Source organism: Procambarus clarkii, chromosome 18 (assembly GCF_040958095.1).
Source record: "Procambarus clarkii isolate CNS0578487 chromosome 18, FALCON_Pclarkii_2.0, whole genome shotgun sequence".
NCBI classification, from domain to species: domain Eukaryota; kingdom Metazoa; phylum Arthropoda; class Malacostraca; order Decapoda; family Cambaridae; genus Procambarus; species Procambarus clarkii.
Genome location: NC_091167.1, coordinates 42,322,879 through 42,338,522, shown reverse-complemented (window position 1 = coordinate 42,338,522; position 15,644 = coordinate 42,322,879). Strand labels below are relative to the sequence as shown.

Sequence of the window (15,644 nt, the reverse complement as noted above, 5' to 3'; positions counted from 1 at the left end):
CGGTACACCCACAGTACCAACACACACCCCGGTACACCCACAGCACCAACACACACCCCGGTACACCCACAGTACCAACACACACCCCGGTACACCCACAGTACCAACACACCCCGGTACTCCCACTGTACCAACACACACCCCGGTACACCCACAGTACTAACACACACCCCGGTACACCCACAGTACCAACACACACCCAGGTACACCCACAGTACCACCACATACCCAGGTACACCCACAGTACCAACACACACCCCGCTACACCCACAGTACCAACACACACCCCGGTACACCCACAGTACCAACACACACCCCGGTATACCCACAGTACCAACACACACCCCGGTACACCCACAGTACCAACACACATACACCCCGGTACTCCCACAGTACCAACACACACCCCGGTACTCCCACAGTACGAACACATACACCCCGGTACACCCACAGTACCAACACCCACCCCGGTACTCCCCCAGTACCAACACACACCCCGGTACACCCACAGTACCAACACACACCCAGGTACACCCACAGTACCAACACACACCCCGGTACTCCCACAGTACCAACACACACCCCGGTACACCCACAGTACCAACACACACCCCGGTACTCCCCCAGTACCAACACACACCCCGGTACACCCACAGTACCAACACACACCCAGGTACACCCACAGTACCAACACACACCCCGGTACTCCCACAGTACCAACACACACCCCGGTACACCCACAGTACCAACACACACCCCGGTACACCCACAGTACCAACACACACCCCGGTACACCCACAGTACCAACACACACCCTGGTACACCCACAGTACCAACACACACCCCGGTACACCCACAGTACCAACACACACCCCGGTACACCCACAGTACCAACACACACCCTGGTACACCCACAGTACCAACACACACCCCGGTACACCCACAGTACCAACACACACCCCGGTACACCCACAGTACCAACACACACCCCGGTACACCCACAGTACCAACACACACCCCGGTACACCCACAGTACCAACACACACCCCGGTACACCCACAGTACCAACACACACTCCGGTACACCCACAGTACCAACACACACCCCGGTACACCCACAGTACCAACACACACCCCGGTACACCCACAGTACCAACACACACACCCCGGTACACCCACAGTACCAACACACCCCGGTACACCCACAGTACCAACACACCACGGTACACCCACAGTACCAACACACACCCCGGTACACCCACAGTACCAACACACACCCCGGTACACCCACAGTACCAACACACATACACCCCGGTACACCCACAGTACCAACACACACCCCGGTACACCCACAGTACCAACACACACCCCGGTACACCCACAGTACCAACACACACCCCGGTACACCCACAGTACCAACACACACCCCGGTACACCCACAGTACCAACACACACCCAGGTACACCCACAGTACCAACACACACCCCGGTACACCCACAGTACCAACACACACCCTGGTACACCCACAGTACCAACACACACCCCGGTACACCCACAGTACCAACACACACCCCGGTACACCCACAGTACCAACACACACCCTGGTACACCCACAGTACCAACACACACCCCGGTACACCCACAGTACCAACACACACCCCGGTACACCCACAGTACCAACACACACCCTGGTACACCCACAGTACCAACACACACCCAGGTACACCCACAGTACCAACACACACACTCACCGGTACACCCACAGTACCAACACACACCCCGGTACACCCACAGTACCAACACACACACACCCCGGTACTCCCACAGTACCAACACACACCCCGGTACACCCACAGTACCAACACATACCCAGGTACACCCACAGTACCAACACACACCCTGGTACACCCACAGTACCAACACACACCCCGGTACACCCACAGTACCAACACACACCCCGGTACACCCACAGTACCAACACACACCCTGGTACACCCACAGTACCAACACACACCCCGGTACACCCACAGTACCAACACACACACACACCGGTACACCCACAGTACCAACACACACCCCGGTACACCCACAGTACCAACACATACCCAGGTACACCCACAGTACCAACACACCCCGGTACACCCACAGTACCAACACATACCCAGGTACACCCACAGTACCAACACACCACGGTACACCCACAGTACCAACACCCACCCCGGTACACCCACAGCACCAACACACACCCCGGTACACCCACAGTACCAACACACACCCCGGTACACCCACAGTACCAACACACACACCCCGGTACACCCACAGTACCAACACACACACCCCGGTACACCCACAGTACCAACACACACCCAGGTACACCCACAGTACCAACACACACCCCGGTACACCCACAGTACCAACACACACACCCCGGTACACCCACAGTACCAACACATACCCAGGTACACCCACAGTACCAACACACCCCGGTACACCCACAGTACCAACACATACCCAGGTACACCCACAGTACCAACACACCACGGTACACCCACAGTACCAACACATACCCAGGTACACCCACAGTACCAACACACACCACGGTACACCCACAGTACCAACACCCACCCAGGTACTCCCACAGTACCAACACACACCACGGTACACCCACAGTACCAACACACCACGGTACACCCACAGTACCAACACACACCCCGGTACTCCCACAGTACCAACACACACCACGGTACACCCACAGTACCAACACACACCACGGTACTCCCACAGTACCAACACACCACGGTACACCCACAGTACCAACACACACCCCGGTACACCCACAGCACCAACACACCACGGTACACCCACAGTACCAACACATACCCAGGTACACCCACAGTACCAACACACACCACGGTACACCCACAGTACCAACACCCACCCAGGTACACCCACAGTACCAACACACACCCCGGTACTCCCACAGTACCAACACACACCCCGTAACACATACAGTACCAACACACACCCCGTAACCCCCCCCCCCCCCGCACCTTGCCAAACCATTGACACACAATTCACTCATTTAGAAAAAAATAGTATGAATGACCCTGACCTGGGCGCGGCGCCTCCATTCATAAAACGCGTGTCGACGTCACGCCTGTCGACGTCACATGCGTCATGGTACGTCGTGGCTCTCAGGCCTAGAAGCATTATTCCCGCTGAGTGGCCCTGTGCGTCGTAATTCATAAAACGGAGTATATTACTTTCTGTGAGTGGCCTTCACCGTTGCCATTCATTATACTCCTACACGCGTTACTACACGGAGGGAGACGATCAAGGGCCGTACACACACACTCCAGGTCACAGCTGATCACATGTTGTCATTCAACCATTACGTTTGTTTACTAAATACAGCTGATCTACACGCGCCAGTGATCCGAGAGTGTAACCTGATGTTGGGGTGGGGGGGGGGGGGTCAAGGGTGACGTTGGGGGGCGGTCAAGGGTGACGTTGGGGGGAGGTAAAAGGTGAAGTTGGGGTGGTCAAGGGTGACGTTGGGGGGGGGGGGCGGTCAAGGGTGACGTTGGGGGGCGGATAAGGGTGACGCTTGGGGGCTGTCATGGGTGAGGCTTGGGGCTGTCAAGGGTGACACTTGGGGGCGGTCAAGATGATATTGGGGGCGGTTAAGGGTGACGTTGGGGGGTGGTCAAGGGTGACGTTGGGGGGTGGTCAAGGGTGACGTTGGGGGGTGGTCAAGGGTGACGTTGGGGGGTGGTCAAGGGTGACGTTGGGGGGTGGTCAAGGGTGACGTTGGGGGGTGGTCAAGGGTGACGTTGGGAGGTGGTCAAGGGTGACGTTGGGGAGTGGTCAAGGGTGACGTGGGGGGTGGTCAAGGGTGACGTTGGGGGGTGGTCAAGGGTGACGTTGGGGGGCGGACGGACGGACGGGCCCCTGGTGTCCCTGGGTGGTCCCCTGGGTGGCCCCTGGGTGTCCCTGGGTGTCCCTGGGTGTCCCTGGGTGGCCCCTGGCCACCCAGGGACGTTCGTCCCCTCACGTTCCCTCTCCCTATCACCCCCCTCACCCCTCACGTTACCCCTCCCTTTCACCCCCCCCCCCACCTCTCACGTTCCCCCTTTTCCACATTCTCCATGTTATCCTCCTTCCCTCTCCCCCTCCCTTCACTCTCCTACTCTCCCACACTCTCTCCGTCTCCCTCTTACTCTTCCTCTCAGTGTCTCTTGTCATCTCATCTCGGAGATAAACTGCCAGCATCAGTTGCCTAAGATTATTGATAATCTGCGACCAGTGGTTCATTCTGATGATCCTCGTCTGTGTGTTTACTTTTGTGCCAAGACTCCGTCAGTGTTCACCTGCTGGCGTCCCCCTTTGTTCACCCCTACCCCCTGACTCCCCCTGACCCCCCCCCACCCCTGACCTGTGCTCTGATGCCCCCTGACTCTCCCCTGACTTGTGCTCTGATGCCTCCTGACTCCCCCTGACCCGTGCTCTGATGCCCCTGACTCTCCCCTGACTTGTGCTCTGATGCCTCCTGACTCCCCCTGACCCGTGCTCTGATGCCCCCTGACTCTCCCCTGACTTGTGCTCTGATGCCTCCTGACTCCCCCTGACCCGTGCTCTGATGCCCCCTGACTCTCCCCTGACTTGTGCTCTGATGCCTCCTGACTCTCCCCCGTGACCTGTGCTCTGATGCCCCCTGACACTCCCCCCTGACCTGTGCTCTGATGCTTCCTGACCCCCCCTGACCTGTGCTCTGATGCCCTTTGACTCCTCATCTCTCATCACGAAAGCTCAGGAGATGACGTGGGTCAGGTTCACTAAATTAACCATTGATGGTTGTTCTTCCTGGCGGACGAGGCTGCCAGCTCGCCAGGTGCTGAGCCGGAACACACCTCCACGATTTCACACGTCAAATTTACTGCATGTGGTCGCCATAGATATCCATATTTCTTAAAGAGTGGCACTAGGGCCGACCCCGACTGGCCAATGATGCTCATATACCCACTATGCGTCATCTTTGAATGCTAGGTGAGGCTACCCCTAAGTATCTGGCTTCGTTCTGTCTGGTTTTGTTTGACCGTCTCTCTCCATCCCAGTCTCTCTCTCCCTTAGAATTAACAATATTGGCTACCTACCTACCTTGCGGAGGTTCAACAGCCCGCGGCCCGGTCTCCGACCAGGTCTTTCGGTTGTTCGTCTGGTCAATCAGGGTGTTGGACGCGACTGCTCGCCGCCTGACGCATGACTCACCGCCTGGTTGCTCGGGTATTGTTTGGAAGTGTTTGTTGAGTCCTACTTAAAGTGCTAGTTAAAGAGGGTCATAGTGGGTGGAGCCTCACAACCCGCCTATGACACTCCCCCACACAGCCACACGTCATCATGCAGAGTTGGGTCACCTTAACACAGGGCGACTGGCCTCCAGCCTCAGATCAAACACACATTTTCTTGCATATATAATGATAAGATAATCCAGTTTATAACACTATTTTTCATCTTTTGGCAAATTCTAATTTTTTTCCTATTCTCTCTCCTCAAGTTCCCCCTGAGACCCCCCCCCAAGCTCCCCCAGGCACCCTCCCGTGACACCCTCCCCAGACACCCTCCCCAGACACCTTCCCCCAGACACCCTCCCCCAGACACCCTCCCCCAGACACCCTCCCCTAAACACCCTCCCCCAGACACCCTCCCCCAGACACCCTCCCGTGACACCCTCCCCCAGACACCCTCCCCCAGACACCCTCCCCCAGACACCCTCCCCCAGACACCCTCCCCCAAACACCCTCCCCAGACACCCTCCCCTGACACCCTCCCCCAGACACCCTCCCGTGACACCCTCCCGTGACACCCTCCCCCAGACACCCTCCCCCAGACACCCTCCCCCAGACACCCTCCCCCAGACACCCTCCCCCAGACACCCTCCCCTAAACACCCTCCCCCAGACACCCTCCCCAGACACCCTCCCCCAAACACCCTCCCCCAGACACCCTCCCCTGACACCCTCCCCAGACACCCTCCCCTGACACCCTCCCCAGACACTCTCCCCTGACACCCTCCCCAGACACCCTCCCCTGACACCCTCCCCAGACACCCTCCCCAGACACCCTCCCCCAGACACCCTCCCCAGACACCCTCCCCTGACACCCTCCCCCAGACACCCTCCCCCAGACACCCTCCCCCAGACACCCTCCCCAGACACCCTCCCCAGACACCCTCCCCCAGACACCCTCCCCCAGACACCCTCCCCCAGACACCCTCCCCCAGACACCCTCCCCCAGACACCCTCCCCCAGACACCCTCCCCCAGACACCCTCCCCTGAAACTATAAGTAAGGACAACACACCCATCAAGCATCATCCTGACACTAAAATAAATGGGTTCCTTATCCATCTTCCACCCCAATCTCATCCCCGCACAACTCCTATCCACCAACCTCCTCCCCCACCCCTCCCCATACAACCCTCCAACCCCCCCCCCCCAAACCTCCCTCTCCCCCTCCCTCCACCAGTCGTGGTAAAACCTTTCGCACATTCATTGACCATGAGCCCCATACCATTTTTTTTAGTCCAATCCAGTGATTTATTTACCTATCCCCCCCGTCCCCCTCCCCTTGGCTCTCTATCCTTGTCGTATTTTTGGACTTAATTCGGATTTAAGAGCTGCTCCTTCGTGAGTTTCTGTGAGTGCAGACACGGGTGGGGTGTTGGGGGGTGTGGGGGGGGGGAGAGGGTATTAGGAGGGGGATGGTGGGGGGTTGCTGGGGGTGGCCTAAGGTAGGGGGTGGGGGAGGGGCGTTGGTGGGGTGAGCTGACCAAGGGTGCTGGAGGCATGCACAGACATGACACTCCTCCTGGTGCCTGGGATATGCTCACACCCGTCCAATGGCCGGGATTATTTAAATTCCTAAACTAATCTTGGACTTAGGTCGTCCTCTGCACCCTGCTTGCCTGAGAGCTTATTATGTGGGGAGGGAGGGAGGGAGGGAGACGAGGGAGGGAGGGAGAGAGAGAGAGAGAGAGAGAGAGAGGCAGAGAGAATGAGAGAGAGAGAGAGAGAGGGAGAGAGAAAACAGATTTTTATTGTACAAATACTAAGAACTATACAAGTGAAACATTACCTGTGTACAACCGAGAGCCTAAGCCAGCCTACGACACCTGCCTGGGCCCTCTGAGTGCGTCTCATCATGGGTATACTAGGGGGTAAGTGTATTAGGGGGCAGACTAAACCCATTGATGTTTCTGGAGGGCCTCACACCATGGTCCCTACCACCACGAGAGTGTCCCACACTCCTATTGGTTCTAGCGACCAGGTCAGACGCACGGTGGGATGGGAAGTGCGGTCTAGGGTCAAACACAGGATGAACAACGGGCCCGTCCTCTAGAACTCTATTTCCTAAACTAATAACAGTGATCTAGAGTGTGTCGGAGCCCCGGGTTCGATCCCCAAGGGGCCCCTTTGATGACCACACGGATTGGGGGTCACCAGTCACCCTTGTCGGCATCACCTTCCCGGGGTTTCGCGCGCTTCTGTTTAGACAAACGCATTTGAGGATTTGACACACAAGTGGTGTCAATAGAGGTATGGTAATTATCAAGAAGCACTAAGCCAGTTAGTGATGCCCCACCACTCGCAGGTCAACCCTTGGGCCTCACCACTATGCACTTGACACTACTTGGGTCACTTGACACCCAAGTGGTGTCAAGTGCATAGTGGTGAGGCCCAAGGGTTGACCTGCGAGTGGTGGGGCATCACTAACTGGCTTAGTGCTTCTTGATAATTACCATACCTCTATTGCAACTCTTAAGAATAATTTTACTTTCTTAAATCTATGCTGGTGTTTGGAGGCCTAATGTAGGTAATGTAAGTAACTTACCAGTCTCTTCCGGATCTCTCTGTTTACATACAGGGCGTGCTAGATATTCTGATCTTCAGTTCACAGGTTCCTGATTTCCCCAATTTGTATATATTGGTAGCTACTATCCAGCAGTTAGCAAGCCCTCCTGTTGTCAAAGAGTAGTTAAATATTACAGCAAGAGGACTTGCCAGTGCTTCCGCTCCCTCTTTTAGTATCAAAGGTGAAATCTTGTCTGGTTCTCCAGTTCATCCAGTTGTCTCCTTCTGATGTCACACCATTTTGGTGAATCTTTTCTGATGGGGTGAGCGCTCCTGAAGGGCTCATGCTGGGAGATCAGGTTCTTGATAAAAGGCTTCCAAAAGTCTTTCTTAAGGTCTTTGTATATTATACCTTGTTAATCACTATCTAGCCACAGTCACGTGTGTGTGTGTGTAGTTACCTAAGTGTAATTACCTAAGTGTAGTTACATGATGAGAGCTACACTCGTGGTGTCCCGTCTTCCCAGTACTCTTTATCGTATAACACTATGAAACTACTGACGGTCTTGGCCTCCTTCTCACCTAACTTGTTACAACCGTCTACCACTCTGTTTCCAAAAGAAAATTTTCAAATATTTTTTTTCGGCACCTCTGTTTTCTTAGCTTGAATCCGTGTCCTCTTGTTCGTGAAGTTGATAGTTTCAGGAACTCCTCTTTGTCAATTTGGCGTGTCATGGAGGGTGTGTCATGGAGGGTGTGTCATGGAGGGTGTGTCATGGAGGGCGTGTCATGGAGAGCGTGTCATGGAGGGCGTGTCATGGAGGGCGTGTCATGGAGGGCGTGTCATGGAGGGCGTGTCATGGAGGGCGTGTCATGGAGAGTGTGTCATGGAGGGCGTGTCATGGAGGGCGTGTCATGGAGGGCGTGTCATGGAGGGCGTGTCATGGAGGGCGTGTCATGGAGGGCGTGACATGGAGAGCGTGTCATGGAGGGCGTGTCATGGATGGCGTGTCATGGAGGGCGTGTCATGGAGGGCGTGTCATGGAGGGCGTGTCAGGGAGGGTGTGTCAGGGAGGGTGTGTCAGGGAGGGTGTGTCATGGAGGGTGTGTCATGGGTGTGTCATGGAGGGCGTGTCATGGAGGGTGTGTCATGGAGGGTGTGTCATGGGTGTGTCATGTAGAGCGTGTCATGGAGGGTGTGTCATGGGTGTGTCATGGAGGGTGTGTCAGGGAGGGTGTGTCATGGAGGGTGTGTCATGGAGGGTGTGTCATGGAGGGCGTGTCATGGAGGGTGTGTCATGGGTGTGTCATGGAGGGTGTGTCATGGGTGTGTCATGGAGGGTGTGTCAGGGAGGGTGTGTCATGGAGGGTGTGTCATGGAGGGTGTGTCATGGAGGGCGTGTCATGGAGGGTGTGTCATGGGTGTGTCATGGAGGGCGTGTCATGGAGGGTGTGTCATGGGTGTGTCATGGAGGGTGTGTCATGGAGGGTGTGTCATGGAGGGCGTGTCATGGGTGTGTCATGGAGGGTGTGTCATGGAGGGTGTGTCATGGGTGTGTCATGGAGGGCGTGTCATGGAGGGCGTGTCATGGAGGGCGTGTCATGGAGGGCGTGTCATGGAGGGCGTGTCATGGAGGGTGTGTCATGGATGTGTCATGGATGTGTCATGGAGGGTGTGTCATGGGTGTGTCATGGAGGGCGTGTCATGGAGGGCGTGTCATGGAGGGCGTGTCATGGAGGGTGTGTCATGGAGGGTGTGTCATGGAGGGTGTGTCATGGGTGTGTCATGGAGGGTGTGTCATGGAGGGTGTGTCATGGAGGGCGTGTCATGGAGGGCGTGTCATGGAGGGCGTGTCATGGAGGGCGTGTCATGGAGGGCGTGTCATGGAGGGTGTGTCATGGGTGTGTCATGGAGGGTGTGTCATGGAGGGTGTGTCATGGAGGGCGTGTCATGGAGGGCGTGTCATGGAGGGTGTGTCATGGAGGGTGTGTCATGGAGGGCGTGTCAGAGAGGGCGTGTCAGAGAGGGCGTGTCAGGGAGGGCGTGTCAGAGAGGGCGTGTCAGAGAGGGCGTGTCAGAGAGGGCGTGTCAGAGAGGGCGTGTCAGGGAGGGCGTGTCAGGGAGGGCGTGTCAGGGAGGGCGTGTCAGAGAGGGCGTGTCAGAGAGGGCGTGTCAGGGAGGGCGTGTCAGGGAGGGCGTGTCAGGGAGGGCGTGTCAGGGAGGGCGTGTCAGAGAGGGCGTGTCAGAGAGGGCGTGTCAGGGAGGGCGTGTAAGGGAGGGCGTGTCATGGAGGGCGTGTCAGAGAGGGCGTGTCAGGGAGGGCGTGTAAGGGAGGGCGTGTCAGGGAGGGCGTGTCAGAGAGGGCGTGTCAGGGAGGGCGTGTCAGGGAGGGCGTGTCATGGAGGGCGTGTCAGAGAGGGCGTGTCAGGGAGGGCGTGTCAGGGAGGGCGTGTCATGGAGGGCGTGTCATGGAGGGTGTGTCAGGGAGGGCGTGTCATGGAGGGCGTGTCAGGGAGGGCGTGTCAGGGAGGGCGTGTCATGGAGGGCGTGTCAGGGAGGGCGTGTCATGGAGGGCGTGTCAGGGAGGGCGTGTCATGGAGGGCGTGGGAGGGGGAAGGGCGTGTCATGGAGGGCGTGTCAGGGAGGGCGTGGGAGGAGGAAGGGCGTGGTGGGAGCCGCCACGCCCACACACGCCATCGACAATGCGACTTTAACATGATGACGTCAGAGGCGTGACGTCAGGCGCGCGGGGCGTGGGAGGAGTGAGGGTCCCTCCCTCACGCTCCTCCCTCCCTCACTCCCTCCCTCACCCTCTTCCCTCACTCCCTACCTCACCCTCTTCCCTCACTCCCTCCCTCACCCTCTTCCCTCACTCCCTACCTCACCCTCTTCCCTCACTCCCTACCTCACCCTCTTCCCTCACTCCCTACGTCACCCTCTTCCCTCACCCTCTTCCCTCACTCCCTACCTCACCCTCATTCGTCATGGTCTTCCGAGAGAGAGAGAGAGAGAGAGAGTCACCATCCTGCCCCCCCACTCCCTGTGGACACCAGCCTGGCCCCCCCACTCCCTGTGGACACCAGCCTGGCCCCCCACTCCCTGTGGACACCAGCCTGGCCCCCCACTCCCTGTGGACACCAGCCTGGCCCCCCCACTCCCTGTGGACACCAGCCTGGCCCCCCCACTCCCTGTGGACACCAGCCTGGCCCCCCACTCCCTGTGGACACCAGCCTGGCCCCCCCACTCCCTGTGGACACCAGCCTGGCCCCCCCACTCCCTGTGGACACCAGCCTGGCCCCCCCACTCCCTGTGGACACCAGCCTGGCCCCCCACTCCCTGTGGACACCAGCCTGGCCCCCCCACTCCCTGTGGACACCAGCCTGGCCCCCCCCACTCCCTGTGGACACCAGCCTGGCCCCCCACTCCCTGTGGACACCAGCCTGGCCCCCCACTCCCTGTGGACACCAGCCTGGCCCCCCCACTCCCTGTGGACACCAGCCTGGCCCCCCACTCCCTGTGGACACCAGCCTGGCCCCCCCCACTCCCTGTGGACAGCAGCCTGGCCCCCCACTCCCTGTGGACACCAGCCTGGCCCCCCCCACACCCTGTGGACACCAGCCTGGCCCCCCACACCCTGTGGACTCCAGCCTGGCCCCCCCACTCCCTGTGGACACCAGCCTGGCCCCCCACTCCCTGTGGGCACCAGCCTGGCCCCCCCACTCCCTGTGGACACCAGCCTGGCCCCCCCACACCCTGTGGACACCAGCCTGGCCCCCCCACTCCTTGTGGACACCAGCCTGGCCCCCCACTCCCTGTGGACACCAGCCTGGCCCCCCCCCACACCCTGTGGACACCAGCCTGGCCCCCCCACTCCCTGTGGACACCAGCCTGGCCCCCCCCCACACCCTGTGGACACCAGCCTGGCCCCCCCACTCCCTGTGGACAGCAGCCTGGCCCCCCACTCCCTGTGGACACCAGCCTGGCCCCCCCACAAACTGTGGACACCACCCTGGCCCCCCCACTCCCTGTGGACACCAGCCTGGCCCCCCCACTCCCTGTGGACACCAGCCTGGCCCCCCCATTCCCTGTGGACACCAACCTGGCCCCCCCACTCCCTGTGGACACCAGCCAGGCCCCCCCACTCCCTGTGGACACCAGCCTGGCCCACCCACTCCCTGTGGACACCAGCCTGGCCCCCCCACTCCCTGTGGACACCAGCCTGGCCCCCCCACTCCCTGTGGACACCAGCCTGGCCCCCCACTCCCTGTGGACACCAGTCTGGCCCCCCACTCCCTGTGGACACCAGTCTGGCCCCCCACTCCCTGTGGACACCAGCCTGGCCCCCCCACTCCCTGTGGACACCAGCCTGGCCCCCCCACTCCCTGTGGACACCAGCCTGGCCCCCCCACTCCCTGTGGACACCAGCCTGGCCCCCCCACTCCCTGTGGACACCAGCCTGCCCCCCCACTCCCTGTGGACACCAGCCTGGCTCCCCCACTCCCTGTGGACACCAGCCTGGCCCCCCCACTCCCTGTGGACACTAGCCTGGCCCCCCCACTCCCTGTGGACACCAGCCTGGCCCCCCCACTCCCTGTGGACACCAGCCTGGCCCCCCCACTCCCTGTGGACACCAGCCTGGCTCCCCCACTCCCTGTGGACACCAGCCTGGCCCCCCCACTCCCTGTGGACACCAGCCTGGCCCCCCCACTCCCTGTGGACACCAGCCTGGCCCCCCACTCCCTGTGGACACCAGCCTGGCTCCCCCCCACTCCCTGTGGACACCAGCCTGGCTCCCCCCACTCACTGTGGACACCAGCCTGGCCCCCCACTCCCTGTGGACACCAGCCTGGCTCCCCCCACTCCCTGTGGACACCAGCCTGGCCCCCCCCACTCCCTGTGGACACCATCCTGGCTCCCCCACTCCCTGTGGACACCAGCCTGGCCCCCCCACACCCTGTGGACACCAGCCTGGCCCCCCACTCCCTGTGGACACCAGCCTGGCCCCCCCACTCCCTGTGGACACCAGCCTGGCCCCCCCACTCCCTGTGGACACCAGCCTGGCCCCCCACTCCCTGTGGACACCAGCCTGGATCCCCCACTCCCTGTGGACACCAGCCTGGCCCCCCACTCCCTGTGGACACCAGCCTGGCTCCCCCACTCCCTGTGGACACCAGCCTGGCCCCCCCCACTCCCTGTGGACACCAGCCTGGCCCCCCACTCCCTGTGGACACCAGCCTGGCCCCCCACTCCCTGTGGACACCAGCCTGGCCCCCCACTCCCTGTGGACACCAGCCTGGCCCCCCACTCCCTGTGGACACCAGCCTGGCCCCCCACTCCCTGTGGACACCAGCCTGGCCCCCCCCACTCCCTGTGGACACCAGCCTGGCCCCCCCCACTCCCTGTGGACACCAGCCTGGCCCCCCCCACTCCCTGTGGACACCAGCCTGGCCCCCCACTCCCTGTGGACACCAGCCTGGCTCCCCCACTCCCTGTGGACACCAGCCTGGCCCCCCACTCCCTGTGGACACCAGCCTGGCTCCCCCCCACTCCCTGTGGACACCAGCCTGGCTCCCCCCACTCACTGTGGACACCAGCCTGGCCCCCACTCCCTGTGGACACCAGCCTGGCTCCCCCCCACTCCCTGTGGACACCAGCCTGGCCCCCCCACTCCCTGTGGACACCATCCTGGCTCCCCCACTCCCTGTGGACACCAGCCTGGCCCCCCCACACACTGTGGACACCAGCCTGGCCCCCCACTCCCTGTGGACACCAGCCTGGCCCCCCCCCACTCCCTGTGGACACCAGCCTGGCCCCCCCCACTCCCTGTGGACACCAGCCTGGCCCCCCACTCCCTGTGGACACCAGCCTGGATCCCCCACTCCCTGTGGACACCAGCCTGGCCCCCCACTCCCTGTGGACACCAGCCTGGCTCCCCCACTCCCTGTGGACACCAGCCTGGCCCCCCCACTCCCTGTGGACACCAGCCTGGCCCCCCACTCCCTGTGGACACCAGCCTGGCCCCCCCACTCCCTGTGGACACCAGCCTGGCCCCCCACTCCCTGTGGACACCAGCCTGGCCCCCCACTCCCTGTGGACACCAGCCTGGCCCCCCACTCCCTGTGGACACCAGCCTGGCCCCCCCCACTCCCTGTGGACACCAGCCTGGCCCCTCCCACTCCCTGTGGACACCAGCCTGGCCCCCCACTCCCTGTGGACACCAGCCTGGCTCCCCCACTCCCTGTGGACACCAGCCTGGCCCCCCACTCCCTGTGGACACCAGCCTGGCTCCTCCACTCCCTGTGGACACCAGCCTGGGCCCCCCACTCCCTGTGGACACCAGCCTGGCCCCCCCCACTCCCTGTGGACACCAGCCTGGCCCCCCCACTCCCTGTGGACACCAGCCTGGCCCCCCACTCCCTGTGGACACCAGCCTGGCCCCCCACTCCCTGTGGACACGTGGTAAACACACACAATCCAATTCCCCTTGACCAGGTGATGGAGCCCAAGGAGAGACAACACAGGGATGTGACACACTATCCTCGTTCCTCCAGGCCACCTATCCAGCGGGTCTCTATCCTCACTCATCCTCCCCTCAAGGGCCTCCAGGTTACCGGAATATTTAGGTCACGGAGACAAACGGAACCGAGTGAAAAACTGAACGATAAAGTTTGGCAAGTTGTAATGTGGGAGTCTGGCGGCCATTCATAGTGAGGTTCATTCACACGCTCCGGGGGCTGGTCCCCCCTTCCCCCCCCCTCTTGCCAACACTGGTACCCGCTGCCAACACTGGCAACATCTGCCAACACCGGCAACATCTGCCAACACCGGCAACCACTGCCAACACCGGCAACACTGCCAACACCGGCAACCACTGCCAACACCGGCAACACTGCCAACACCGGCAACCACTGCCAACACCGGCAACCACTGTCAATACCGGCAACATCTGCCAACACCGGCAACCACTGCCAACACCGGCAACATCTGCCAACACCGGCAACCACTGTCAACACCGGCACCACTGTCAACACCGGCAACATCTGCCAACACCGGCACCACTGCCAACACCGGCACCACTGTCAACACCGGCAACATCTGCCAACACCGGCAACCACTGTCAACACCGGCACCACTGTCAACATCGGCAACATCTGCCAACACCGGCAACCACTGTCAACACCGGCACCACTGTCAACACCGGCAACATCTGCCAACACCGGCAACCACTGCCAACACCGGCAACATCTGCCAACACCGGCAACCACTGCCAACACCGGCAACCACTGTCAACACCGGCACCACTGTCAACACCGGCAACATCTGCCAACACCGGCAACCACTGTCAACACCGGCAACATCTGCCAACACCGGCAACCACTGTCAACACCGGCAACCACTGTCAACACCGGCAACACTGCCAACACCGGCACCACTGCCAACACCGGCACCACTGTCAACACCGGCAACATCTGCCAACACCGGCAACCACTGCCAACACCGGCACCACTGTCAACACCGGCACCACTGTCAACACCGGCAACATCTGCCAACACCGGCAACCACTGTCAACACCGGCACCACTGCCAACACCGGCACCACTGTCAACACCGGCAACACTGCCAACACCGGCACCATCTGCCAACACCGGCAACCACTGTCAACACCGGCACCACTGCCAACACCGGCAACATCTGCCAACACCGGCAACCACTGTCAACACCGGCACCACTGTCAACACCGGCAACACTGCCAACACCGGCAACACTGCCAACACCGGCAACATCTGCCAACACCGG

At 60.7% G+C, this 15,644-nt stretch overlaps 1 protein-coding gene across 1 annotated transcript in view; it reads left to right on the top strand.

Moving 5' to 3' along the window:
- Positions 1-15,644, top strand: part of LOC138366116 (mucin-2-like) — a 68,635-nt gene that overhangs the window by 20,854 nt on the left and 32,137 nt on the right. Inside the window, exon 2 of the mRNA XM_069326854.1 lies at positions 14,539-15,644. This exon is cut by the window's right edge and continues 695 nt beyond it. Coding sequence (XP_069182955.1) covers positions 14,539-15,644 — 1,106 coding nt within the window. The remainder of the gene's footprint in view (positions 1-14,538) is intronic.